Raw genomic sequence first — 13,273 nt, forward strand, 5'->3', positions numbered from 1 at the left:
TACTATATCTCTAGCTTCCCAGCCATCTTATTTTGAGACGTGACCTCACTGAGTTGCCCTAGTTGGTCTTAAACTCACTTCCTAGCAGGCTTGAAATTGTAATCTTCATGCCCCAGCTTTCCAGGTAGCTGAGATTCTAAGCCTGTAGCATCAAAATCAGTCCTAAGATTAATATAAGGCTAAAAAAAAAAAAAAAAGATTAATATAAGGCTAATATTGAAATGTTAATATTGCAGGATGATTGATAATTATATTTTTGGATTTGGGGATATTCAAATAATGAATTTTATAGGGTTTAATTTTAAAAAATAGTGATTCATCAAAATTTTTACCTTGCCAGAGCTCCAGTGCTTGTTGCCCTAGCATTAATTGAAGGTGGAATGAAATATGAAGATGCAGTACAGTTCATAAGACAGTAAGTAATGCACCTGTTCTCTTTCATGCCTGCTTGTATTTTATTATTCAATGTCTAAATGAAGTAAAATCCAAATCATGTATCCATTGTCTTCGATTTGTTTGTTTTGGTGTGTGTCTGTGTTTTGTCTGAATGTGTATTGTGTGCCTGTTCTAGAGGTCAGAAGAGGGCATTGGATCCCTTGCAACTGAAGTTGATGGTTGTGAGCCACCATGCGGGTGTTGGGAATTGAACTCAGGTCCTCTGGAAGAGCAGCAAGTGCTCTTGACTACCCCCTCCATTGTGATTTTTAAGATACTACTGAGGCCAGGAGAAAAGGACCTTATCCAACCTTTTGCATTTGTACAAATGATTGTTGAATGATTTGTTATGCTTTATTGACTCTGTATGCTTGTTATCATTTTGCTGAGATATTTAGAGCTAAAGTTGGGGGGCTTTTTTTTGGTTTTAGTTTGGGGTGGTGGTGGTCTCAAAATCATTCCTAGAATAAAAGTCAAATCCAAACTAGCATATTAATTAAAAATCTCAGTGCTCTAGATTGGTCTTTTGGTCTTTGTTGTCATCTTTCTTGCTGCAGGAAGGAGCATCCTTCAGTTACCTTTCTCTTTTTTCTTCCAGAAAGCGGCGTGGAGCTTTTAACAGCAAGCAACTTTTGTATCTGGAGAAGTACCGTCCTAAAATGCGGCTGCGCTTCAAGGATTCCAATGGTCATAGAAACAACTGTTGTATTCAATAAAACTGGGGTGCCTGGTGCCATTGCCTTGGAAGTGGAACTTCAGATGGGATGTGATTTGTCATACATAATTAACCAACGTATGGGCTTATTGAATAAGTCTACTGAAGCTTCCACAGTAATATTGAAAACCAGTTTTACCAGGCCACAAGCTTGACAGAATTGCAACCTCTATATTTGGGTTTGATCAACCTGTTTGGACAGTTAGCAAAAGATCTTTGCTGGTCAGCATTTAAAATGTGCTTATTATTTGTACCAATTCACCTTTCCTAATATACGGTATTGAGTTATGTCCTTAAATGTACCCCTGTGCCAGAGTATTATTAGTATATAAGGAATTTAGAAAGATTAGGTGCCAAAAGACCCAGCACAATACCTGTATATTTTTAGCATCATACAGAACCAAAATTCCAGGAACTAAGAACACTTTAGACCTTCCATGGTTTATTCCTTCAGTCATTTCAAACACTGCAGGGCTTCTCTCCTTATCTGCCTGCTCACTCTGTTTACATCTCCCACACTCATACCAGTGTGCATCAGGTTTGCTTAGCCATCAATATTTTTTTAGGAAGTCTTGTGCTGATTATTTAATGTCTTTGTCTTATTTTGTGCTGTTATGAGAAACCTCCATTTGAAAATCGATTTGTTACAGAAGCACATTTCTTCAATAATGTCTCCAAACAAAAAGCCTTATAGTTAATTGAATGTTTGCACCCAAAGGTGCAACTTAACTTAACAGGGAGGGCCTGATGAAAGAACGGGAGGAGGCTATTAAATGTTTTAGTAAAATGTTGCCTTTGTCCTGTGCAGAACATGTAGAATACGCTCTTTAATTTAGTAAATATTTTTAAAAGGTAGACACATTGTTGTAGCTAACCAATTCTGAATCAAAATTTCTGAAATTCTTTTTTCCAATACCTGTCAGAATATGTTTTCCAACTTGCTTGAATTATGGTTTTCCCCTCTCTTCCCAACCTCTGGCAAAAAAGACGTGGGGTCTGCTAATGAACTAGCAGACACATTTTATATGCCTTTTCAGCCATGTCACTTAATAATTGGATACTTGATCATTTGTTTTATTATGTAATCGATAAAATGCTGATGTGTATTGTTAGTTCAGCCATATATTTATACTGTCTGGGAATGTGTGGTTATAGTTCTGTGGGAGAAATAATTTGTCAGTGTTCACCAGCTTGTAAAAACTTAGTGCAAGAGCTTCAACATCTAAGTAAATGCATTTGTCACTGAGGTTATTTTGCTTAAAATTAACTTATTTTGTAGAAAACAATGGATTCAGTTAATATTTGAATTTATGAACAAATTTGTTAGGGTTATGGGCACTGTTGAATACCAAGTGCTTTTTATTATAAATTTTACTCTTTAAAGGTCTAGATAATTTTGAACCAATTGAATGTTGTGTACTGAGGGAAAACAGTTTGTAATAGATGATGACCTTGATTTTTAAGATTCAGTCCCATCAGTCAATGGTTTTGTGCAGTTTCCGATCCAGTTTTCTCATTTTTAAGTTGATTACATGCCTGTATATATTTTGAAATTAATTTGAACCTGAGTATTTGGCACATGATGGCTTAATAAATTTTAACTTTCAATAATCTGAAATGTTTTATTTCCATATTTTATGCTATGTTAAATGAACAGGATTTGTTTTTAAAAGTTATAAATGTAAATTGAAAATTGGATTGAAAAATTATATTCGATCTTGTGCTCTAAAAATTTACTGTTGTCTTTTTCATGCCAGCCTAACATTAAAAATTCCTGGTGTAGGTCATTGATTCTTACTAAATGATACTCTATTACCACACAGCCCATAAACAAGCATTTGTTCTTATTTGTAGAGGAAAGGTGCTGTCAATGATTATTGAAAGATCTTTTAAGTTTAAAAAGTTGTATTTATTGAGATTGTATATATGGTGCTAAAAGTCACTTTGCTATATAAACTTACCTGTGCATTATAATATATTTACTCTTTAGTCAGATATTCTGTATCTGTAAATACAGCGATACCTATGATAACATCAAAAAATACCTTGAAGAATTATAAGGAGTTCTTCAATGCAAGAAGTTGGCAGATGTTATAAAATTTTCTTTGGAGGCCTAGAATACAGCTCAGTGACCAGAGTACTTGCCTAGCAAACAGGAAGCCCCGAGTTTGAGCCCCAGCTCCACAGAAATCAGGCATAGTGGTATAGAGGAATCAGAAATCCAAGGTTACATAACTTAGCCAGCCTGGTGTACATGAAATGTTGTGTCTAAATGTGTAATTTGCTTGCTTGGAGCTTAGGTACCTTCAGTAGTTACTAATAGTGACTATTTTGGCTTCTGATGTTCCTGATACAAGTAATGTGGTTACTGAATCAGAAGAAAATGCAGGCTCCTATTGGGGGGTGCAGGGGGGACCTGAAAAGTGGGTATCACCGGCCATTCTGCAGTAGACTGCAAACTTCCTTTTTTCTTAGTGCCCACTGAGGGCAGTGATTCCCCATCCACATTTAAACATCCCTCCACACTCAGACACTGCTTGCCATAGCATGTGATCAAGTCCTAGTATGATATGACTTAACTGGTTCCATAGCCTAGCTGTAATCTCAGTCTCAGGGTCTGTTTTGTTCCATTCGTCTGGCAAATAGCTACTCCAACATTGAAGAGTACTGCAAAGGATGTAAAATATAATGTTGCCAGATTCTAGTCAATAACTGTCCCATCCCTTACCACTAACATAATTTTTTTGTGTTGAAGTTTCAGGAAATCTTATTGGTAAGAATGCTTCAAATGGAAGTGACTTTTAATTTGTAAACGTAAGGCTAAAATACACAAAGTAGTAGTATCTACTGTACACGTTTATGCTCCACATTCTTGATTCCTTGAATATGTGTATGTGTCTCCTTAAAACCTGAATTGAAAATTAAAGACTGCTTTAAGTAATCTGACAATGTTTCTACATTACCTTTTGGGTAACTACACTAAACGGTATTGAAAGAAAAGTAAATTATGTTCATTTCTAACAGATTGAGCAAGTTTATGCGTTAAGAATAGAACTGACGGATATAATTAGATACATACTGCCATATTAACCAGATAATGCGTAATATAGCTGTTGATAGCTGCCACTTAGTAATTGACTGTCAAGTGCTTTTCATAGTTCAATTTTATATAAGGGGTTGATAATGGATTTGTTGCAACTCTATGTACAGGATATGAGCCTCCAGTTAAGTAACTAATACTGAAGCTGAGCAGAGTGGTGCACTCTTTATCGGTGGCAGGCAGAGCTCCATAGTGAGCTCCATAGCTGTATACCAAGCCGTGCAGCTTATGTAAATGCATACATGTGATACGCCAGAGTTGCAGCCTGTACCACATGAGACCCTTTCTCAAAAAACAACAACTAAAGAACGTGGAGGGGGAGTCAGGAACGGAAGAAAGGAATCCAGCCTGATTGAGCATGATGACCATCTGTATCCACAATAACCTGCAGCCTGACTCACTAATAATTTCAACACTTTTTTTTTTAAGTATTGTGAAGTTTATTTGCAAACTCTCTTTTTTCCCCCACCATCGTAAGATGTACATTTGTTCTGCTTGATCAGAGAAAAGACTTTGGAATGGGCAATCTGATTCTACTATTCATTAAAGAAAAATTGAAGTCTTAACAATCCAATGGAACAATTCTCAGTACTGTCTCCAGTGTAACCCAGCAAAATATTCACAGATTAAGAAAGTCTAAGTCCCGGGGCTGGAGAGATGGCTCAGAGGTTAAGAGCACTAGCTGTTCTTCCAGAGGTCCTGAGTTCAATTCCCAGCAACCACATGGTGGCTCACAACCATCTACAATGAGATATGGTGCCTTCTTCTGGCCTGCAGGCTGAACACTCACTGTATACATGATAAATAAATAAAATCTTTAAAAAAAAAAAAAAAAAAGTCTAAGTCCCAAGGTGCAATTTATTGTCTGCGCCTCCCACCCACCCCTCCCCACCAATATGGTCCACAGAGCCAGGGATCCTAAAGCAACAGTAGTCACTGCCTTTCAGAACCTCAGACCTCATGACTGACAACTCAGTCACTGGATAAGCCATTTTCTGAATGCCAGGGACCAAACCTCCATTCCATCAAGCCAGCTCTGGGTTTAACAGATTATCTTACTGGAGTGATTAGGGCTTAGAATTTTTAACTTGATTATTTTTCTTATAAAAAGTAATAAAATGTCAACATATGCAAGGTGATATCACTCTGAGACATAACTATAGAGAAATATCTGATGGCTGACACTTTGGATTCTTAAATAAGTCATCTCTTCAAATAAAAGTCTCTAAAATCTTGGTAAAAATTTAAATTACTGGTCACTCTATAACAAGACAGGTGCATCCTTGACACATTTCATCGGGACACAAACATTTTTCCTAAGTCTTTAATACAATATAATGGAATATAGGTGCATTAGTGTCAGTTTTAAAATGCTTTTTAGACAACTATGTAACACTTTCTTTTATGAGCCACCATGTGGTTGCTGGGAATTGAACTCAGGACCTCTGGAAGAGCAGTTAATGCTCTTAACCTCTGAGCCATCTCTCCAGCCCCTGTGTAATACTTTCAAAATAAGGTAAAAACACTTTATATATGCTACAATATATTTATTTGTTATAGGCTAAAAGTCCAGAAACAGGCAAGATTGACAGTTTTTAAGTCACAGGAAAATATTTACTGATTTCTGTCTCCAAAGTGGTAAGATCATGCTTTACTTATTTTTGCACTTAAAATTGTTTTCACATTTATTACAAGATGGTTTGAAAGTCCAGGAATGCAAATAGGGAGAATAATGTCTAAGTCATAGGAGGTATCACTTTGTACTAAAGACTTAGCTAAATGTTTAGAAATGTGTCCTGATAAATGTGTCAAGTTTCAACACTTAAATACTTCTTGTCTTTGCAAAGAGTTCTTGGAGAACTCTGTAGACAGACATTTCCCTTAATTTGAATGCAATCATAAGGAACTTGAAGTGATTCAAAAACAGCCCTGTCCATGTAAAATTCTTGGTTCTGTTCTGGTTTTACTTGTCAGTTTTTTTGTATGTAACACTTGTATTGTGTGTGCTAGAATTTAATTGACATTAAAGGTCAAGTTTGTTCACTTTTTAAATTTAGTATTATAAAAGCCAATCTTGATTATCAACTTGAGAGACCCTCCAACTGAAAAGAATTGTAAGAATCAGATGGACTTGTGGCCATATCTATGAGGCATTTTCTTGGCTGCTAATTGATGTGAAAGGGACCAGCCTACTGTGGGCCCTATTGCCCCTGGGCAGGTGGGCTTTGACTTTCTTGGTGAGGTCCTTTCTTCCTTCAAGTGGGTTTTCTTTTTCTTTTGACTTTTTGAGACAGTTTCTGTGTAACAGCCCTAGCTGTCCTGGAATTTACTTTGTAAACTGGAGATCTCAGAAATCGCCTTGTAGACCAGAGACCTTGAACTCAGAAATCAGCCTGCCTCTGCTGGGATGAAAGGCGCGCAGCTCAAATTGCTTTTTGCGATCATTTATCACAGCAACAAAGCAAACTAGGACAGATACATCTTGGGAGAAGCATTTTCTTTTTCCTTCCGGTGGTGGTGTTTTTGAGACAAGCTGTAGCCCTGGCTGACCTCAAACTCCCTACGTAACTGAATATGACTTTCAACTTCTGATCCTCCTGCCTCCACTCCCAAATTCTGGAATTATAGGCATGTGGCGCTGAAGATGTACCCAGGGCCTCATGTATCTAGATAAGCACTCCACCCACTGACCTAGATCTCCAGGCCAGAGGAATCACTTTTCTCTAGAAAGTAGAGTCTGGCTAGTTACAGCTAAGGTCAAAAGGAGGGTTGTGGTTCCAGCTCCAAAGAATGATTTAGTTTCTTACTTGGCTGGAATCCATAATTCATGATGAATCAATAGACCTCATTGCATGAACCATTACATCCCAGGTGTTGGGCACTGAGGACATAAGGTTACATTTAAACCTTGCAATTGTAGGATTAACAGTACAAGGTCAACTTGTAACTGTGGGGGTAACATAGTGTTATCTAAACCAAAACAACCTCTCCCAAAAAAAAAAAAAACGTTTTGGTATGCAAAAGAAACACTGATCTGCCCTTGCTAAAAATGCACATATATTCAAATGATTTTTATGGGTAGCTGTCAGCAGAATGCCATTAAAACACAGACTTCAAGCCAACATGTAAATATTAATGAAATGATAATCATAGTTATGCTTGCTATACTATGCATTAAAATAAATCCAGGTGAATTTGACATCCCTCACTGGCACATTCAGGTATTCAAACTCTTCACAAAAGCACATCTCAAAGAAAAAATTCTTATGAACATCTGGAAGTTGAGCACGGGCCTTGAGTTGTTTGGCTGATTGCAATTACAAACCAGATTCTTCCTGGTGTTAAGTAAGGATTGATGGAGGCGATGTCCAGAAGCGGGATTGTTCTTTCTTTCATCAGAACAACTGAAGAACTGCAGTCTCTCTGGAAGTGAGACTGTGCACAAGGCCTGGGGGCCTTGAGATTTCATAGACTAGAAAAGGGGGAATCTCAGGGACGGAAGAGATTATGGGTCGGTTCCCTTGCAGTATGGAAGTGGTGGATACCAGTAGGTTTAGTATATGATCACGTGATCAGAAGCTCCCACAGGTGTTATTAAAATGAATGATAAACAGCGCTGGTGGTGGCACTGGTCATGACAGAACCCAGTATTCATTTTAGAGCTTTATTAGGAAGAAGAGGGGTGGGAAGAAGAACCTGGGAAAGGAGCATGTGCCGTGAGAGGGAAAGATGGTGGGGAGAGACAGAGCAGAACAGAGAGAGACAGAGGGTGGGGTCTGAGTCACGGCTCTTTGAGGCACAGATGGGCTTACAGAGCCACGCCACACATGTGAAGATTGTGTGACCATGCGGTGTGTACATGATCATCAGTGCACACTGATGACATAAGACACAAGACCCTTTGGTTAACTCCTGAACTGGGCATGTATGGTCATGAAACTGGAGTAAGGCAGAATTCTGACAGTTATCAGTCAAGTCAACTTTACTTTCTATAGCTTCTCAGTCCACCTGAGGCTTTTAGGTAATTAAACCTGGACCTAATATATAAAGGATCTAGAACTCACTAACAACTTGAAAAATGACTCTGCCCTCTAATTCTATTTCACGCCAGTAGAGGAAAAAGCCTATGGTGGCTTAGTTCTACTAACACTGCTTGACACAAAGCAGCTTCTCTGATTTAACTTTTTTGTTATTTGTGCCTGTCCTGGAACTCACTCTAGCCCAGGCTGGCCTTGAACTCACAGAGATCAGCCTGCCTCTGCCTCCCCAGTGCTGGAATTAAAGGCGTGTGCCACCACCACCCGGCTAAATAGCCCTTTAGAAGAGATAGAGGGGCCAGAAGATAAGGATCCAGGCCCTCCCGAGCTATCCTGTGTTTCTCTCTCTCTCTCTCCCCTCTATATTTCTATCTAAATATTTCTCACGTCTCCCTCCTCAAGAGTACCCTAGAGTAAAAGTGGGAGCTGGTCTCCAACACAAGAGATGACTAGAAACCAGAGCTATTGATGGTCCCTCATAGAAGGAGGGTTGGCAGAGGGTCATTGGACCCTTGCCTGAGATTTCACCCACTCTCTCCTGCAATTCCCAGCTGCAAGGTTGTAATTCTGTATGTGACACTGATCTCAAGGGATTCTAGAGTAAATATACTGTAGAAAATTATTTTATTTGCAATTCATCCCATCTATGAAGCTATGGAGATTCTGTTCTATTCTAGGATAAGAATTTTTTGGTGGTGTGGCTACTTTGGGGTCACCCATGCCCACAGAAGTCACCCTACACTCTGTAAACAAGCTCAATCAACTCATCGGTTCTTCAAGTTAGACTTGGTGGAATGGTACTTTGGTTTGATCCTCTATAAGGAGGAAGTGCATTTCCCCAGGGACAGCCATCCCATAATGAGTGCACTCCAAACCAAAGCTTCTGTACTGAGGATTTGCCATTTCCCTCGCCATTAAGAAACCAGTTAAGAGGGAATAACCAAAACATGTTGTCTATCATGAGTGTCATCTGTATAAAAGAAAAATTAGCTCAGGATACCAAAGAAGAATGTTCATATCGAGAGATGACGGGGACTTTCAGTGTTAAGGTCAGTCACAAGTGTGAAATTGTCAGAAATCACACATAAAATTACTACACTAAGCCTCATGAGTGAAACGGTAATTTGAGTGTTTTGCCTGAGGACCTCTGATGTTAGCTAATGGATCATGGGGTCCCTAGAAATGAAATGGATATTGCTTGGCACATGTAGGTAGCCACTATAGGTAGGTGCTCATGATTTTTTTTTTATTCAATTCCAGAATGGAAGCCAGTTCAGAAACTAAAGTCTTTTTAAGGAATGACTCAACAAATTTATCAGGTTTATGTGGAGTCCATTATATGTGAGTCAATCACTCCTGAACATGAGACCTGTCCTGGAGTGGTTGGCATACCCAGTGTCACTCTCTTGGAGAAAATTGATTTTCTCTCCCCCAACAGGTATAAACGACAGTTGTTAACCTTTTCCTTATCCTTAATGGTTATGTTTTCATTCATTCATTCATTCATTCACTTTTAAAAATACAATAAAATAAAATAAGATGCAACAAAAACTTTCACTTTGGAGTTGGACAAGACAATCCACAGAGGGAAAAGAGCCCTAGAGAAGGCACAAGGATCAGAGACCCACTCATTCACTCTCTCAGGAACCCCATAAAAACACTAACCTGGAAGCCATAACACATACCAAGAGATCTGGTAGAGACCCATGCAGGCCCTGTGCATGCTGCTTCAGTCTCTGTGAGTTCATATGAGCTTTGCTCAGCTGACAAAGAGAACCTTGTTCTCCTGGTGTCCTCCTTTCCCTCTGGCTCTTACACTCTTTCTACCTCCTCTTCTTCGGGGTTTCCTGAGCCCTGAGGGGAGGGATTTGATGGAGACATTCCATTTAGGGCTGAGTGTTCCAAGGTCTCTCACTCTCTTTGTAATGTCTGGCTGTGGGTCTCTGTATTTGTTCCCATCTGCTGCTGCAGGAGGAAGCTTCTCTGATGATGGCTGAACAACACAGTGATCTGTGAGTATAGCAGAATGTCATTAAGAGTCATTTCCCTATTTGATTTTTTACTCTGAGACAGGGTCTCATTGAGTTGCTCAAGCTAAACTTCAACTTGGGACCTTCCTACCTTATCTTCCCAGTGATGGGAACATAAGCATGTGCCACCATACCCACACAAAAAAGGTACTTCTTGATTCTGGCGCTGTGTGATGTCATAGCTCATTCAGGAAAGTCTAGGATAGACCAGCAGTCTAGTGACTATCCTAGAGGAATCAATCAAAGAACTTGTGTGGAATCTGCTGGTCCTCAATAATTTCCTATGACTCAAGCAAGGGGAGACTTGAGTCATAATTCTATCAGTTCTGCAGATCATCCTCAGATGAGATCATCTGGATGGATAAACCTTGTCTTTCCACTCATCTCTTTCTCCTTGTTAATAAAAAAAAAAAAAAAAAAAAAAAGATTTTTGTCAGTTAAACTGTGAAAATGCTTCAGAGAATGAATCGTGTCTGATCAAAGCAATGAATCTGAGCTCCTGTGGCACCCCAGCATCTGTGACAGAAGCTGACAAGCACTAATGACAACCACCTCACAACAATGCAATTGCTGTTTCAGTGAGTCATGAACTAAGTGAAAATGTGTTTTTAAAACTTCCTCAGCTGGGCATGGGGATGCAAACTATCGTCACAGCACTCCAGAGTCTGTGGCCTCACCTCGGCTACGTAGCAAGACCTTGCCTCCAACACAGCAGCGTCAGCAACATCACCCAAAGCAAAAGACATTCCAGGTTACAGTGTGATGTACAGACAGGAGGAAGAAACACAGGTCTAAACCAGTCACGGCCATTAAGCCCCTCTGTGAGTTGTCCAGGGAGAATGCATGGCTCTGATTTGACTGATGCAAGAGAAGGGATTTCATAGTGTTCGGTAAAAAATTTCCCCTCTTAAAGTAAGAGAAGATTTTAAGAGAAGGAATTTGGGTACCAGGGTACTGACTTCCTGCCCAGCATGAGGTTAGCTAAATAGGCAATCCGCTGGGTGGTAGTCATTTTGTAACTACCGGGAGGACACAGCTTATGCAATAAAAATGGCAGAACGCAGACTGGAAAGTTCCATTAGGAGAAGAAAGCCTTCTGTGAATACACTGAGAAGAGAGGACTTGCTGTAGTAATTAGCTCTCACACACATATGAATATTGTTGCAGAACTGAAGGTCTGGAAGAAGATAGAGGACCAAGGAAATAGGCATTCCGCAGTCCACCTCAAATGCCTGTGTGGGAAGACAAATTGCAGCTCCTAGGGAAATCAAAGAACAGCAAGAAGAGTGACAGTGGCCAAAGCAGAATTACAAAGAATGCGTTCCTGTAGTGGTCTCCTGACTTTGTCCCCTGGGGGAAATGGCTGTCTTCGTGTGAGGTGTTCCTGAGCTTAGTCACTAGGTGAGATGACTCAGGGATTGCTATTGATGAGGAGGACCAGCAGGTGGCAAGAGAGGCAAAACTCGGAACAAATTAGCAAAAGGACAAGTGTTGGGATTCCGGGCATCTCCACCTCTGTCCTTCACCCACCTCCACAGCAGTCAGTGACCTTTGAGTGCCATGTCTCCGGTTTCACTCACTCAGATCCATGCAAATTCCTCTTTCGTTCAACGGACTCCAAGGCAACACATCACAGAGATACTTACACATCCATGTTTACTGCAGCACTATTCGTGATCCCGTTATGGAACCAACCTAGCAACCACAGAGGAATGATAAAACACGGCGTGTGTACACAATAGACGTTGTTCAGCCATAAAGAAGAATGAAGCTCTTGTCATTTGGAGAAAATCATGTTGAATCGAATAAGACATTCTCAGAAATATACATAAAATTATGCTTGCATATACAAAATGAAAGTAAAAGCAGCACTGTGTAAAAGACCAAGAGGGAACTAAGAGGGTGAAGGAGAAGAAGGAAGGTAGTGGGTATGGGGAAACAGGCTCAACGTACGTTATGTATTTGTGTTCGAAAGTCCTTGTGCAACAGAGTACCGTGCAAAATGAGTATTACACAATGAAAAAGTTTAGAATAATAAAAGAGAAGCCAAGAGTTTTAAAAAGAAAGGAAGCGCCGGGCGGTGGCGGCGCACGCCTTTAATCCCAGCACTCGCGAGGCAGAGGCAGGCGGATCTCTGTGAGTTCGAGGCCAGCCTGGTCTCCAAAGCGAGTTCCAGGAAAGGAGCAAAGCTACACGGAGAAACCCTGTCTCGAAAAACAAACAAACAAACAAAAAAACAAAACAAAAAAAAAGAAAGGAAGCATTCTTTAAAGGTACTCTGATGGTGGCGGCGGCGGCGGCGGCGCACGCTTTTAATCCCAGCACTTTACTGCTGTGACCGAAATAGGTGACGGTACAATAGGATGGTGATAACAAAAGGAAGACCTGCTCATAGTTACCACCCTGCTGGAATTTAGAGTCTAAAAGGAGAGATGAGTTCCCTAGGAAACAAGACAGGGAAGTCTGAGAAGTACCCTCAAAGAAAAACAAGTCAAGTATGTGCAAGTAAAGCGAAGGCTCGGTAATGACTTCACGAGAGAAGTTTTGTTGTTGTTCGTGGATTTTTGTTTGTGAGAATGTAATGTGGGAATCCAGCTGATAGTTAGGCCACAACGTAGGCATCAGCCTTTCCCTTTTCACAGACACTGGCTGGCAGGCCCCCACTGTGGCGCTCTTAGTTTTGTACATTCTTAGTTGACAGACCTCCAGGTACCAGAATCTCTCATCTGGAAAGGGAATTTGCTTCAGAAGTGGGTGTCAGCGGCCAGATGTCCTGCCTCCGCTTCCCGGCCTCCTCTCTGGGAATCAGAGCATGGCTCAGGTTTGTGATGGGAAACTTCCCCCACCCTAAGAAAGGTATAATAAAAGAGTCTCATTTGTCCATATAGGATCTGATGTCTCTCATTAGCGCCCTCCGCCTTGCTGCCTCAGATGCTGGGGTCTGAATGCTCCTCGG

At 40.3% G+C, this 13,273-nt stretch overlaps 1 protein-coding gene across 2 annotated transcripts in view; it reads left to right on the plus strand.

The window, feature by feature from the left end:
- The window catches only part of Ptp4a1 (protein tyrosine phosphatase 4A1), a 4,715-nt gene extending 1,954 nt beyond the window's left edge, over window positions 1-2,761 (plus strand). The window contains exons 4-5 of one of the 2 annotated variants that reach the window (XM_059281909.1): window positions 341-415; window positions 1,038-2,761. In XM_059281909.1, the coding sequence (XP_059137892.1) occupies window positions 341-415; window positions 1,038-1,305 (343 nt within the window). In that variant the 3' untranslated portion in view covers window positions 1,306-2,761. Of the gene's footprint in view, window positions 1-340; window positions 416-1,033 lie in introns of both variants that reach the window. The other variant, XM_059281908.1, reaches the window with a different exon arrangement.
- Window positions 2,762-13,273: the final 10,512 nt, after the last annotated feature.

Source organism: Peromyscus eremicus, chromosome 16_21 (assembly GCF_949786415.1).
Source record: "Peromyscus eremicus chromosome 16_21, PerEre_H2_v1, whole genome shotgun sequence".
Taxonomy (NCBI): domain Eukaryota; kingdom Metazoa; phylum Chordata; class Mammalia; order Rodentia; family Cricetidae; genus Peromyscus; species Peromyscus eremicus.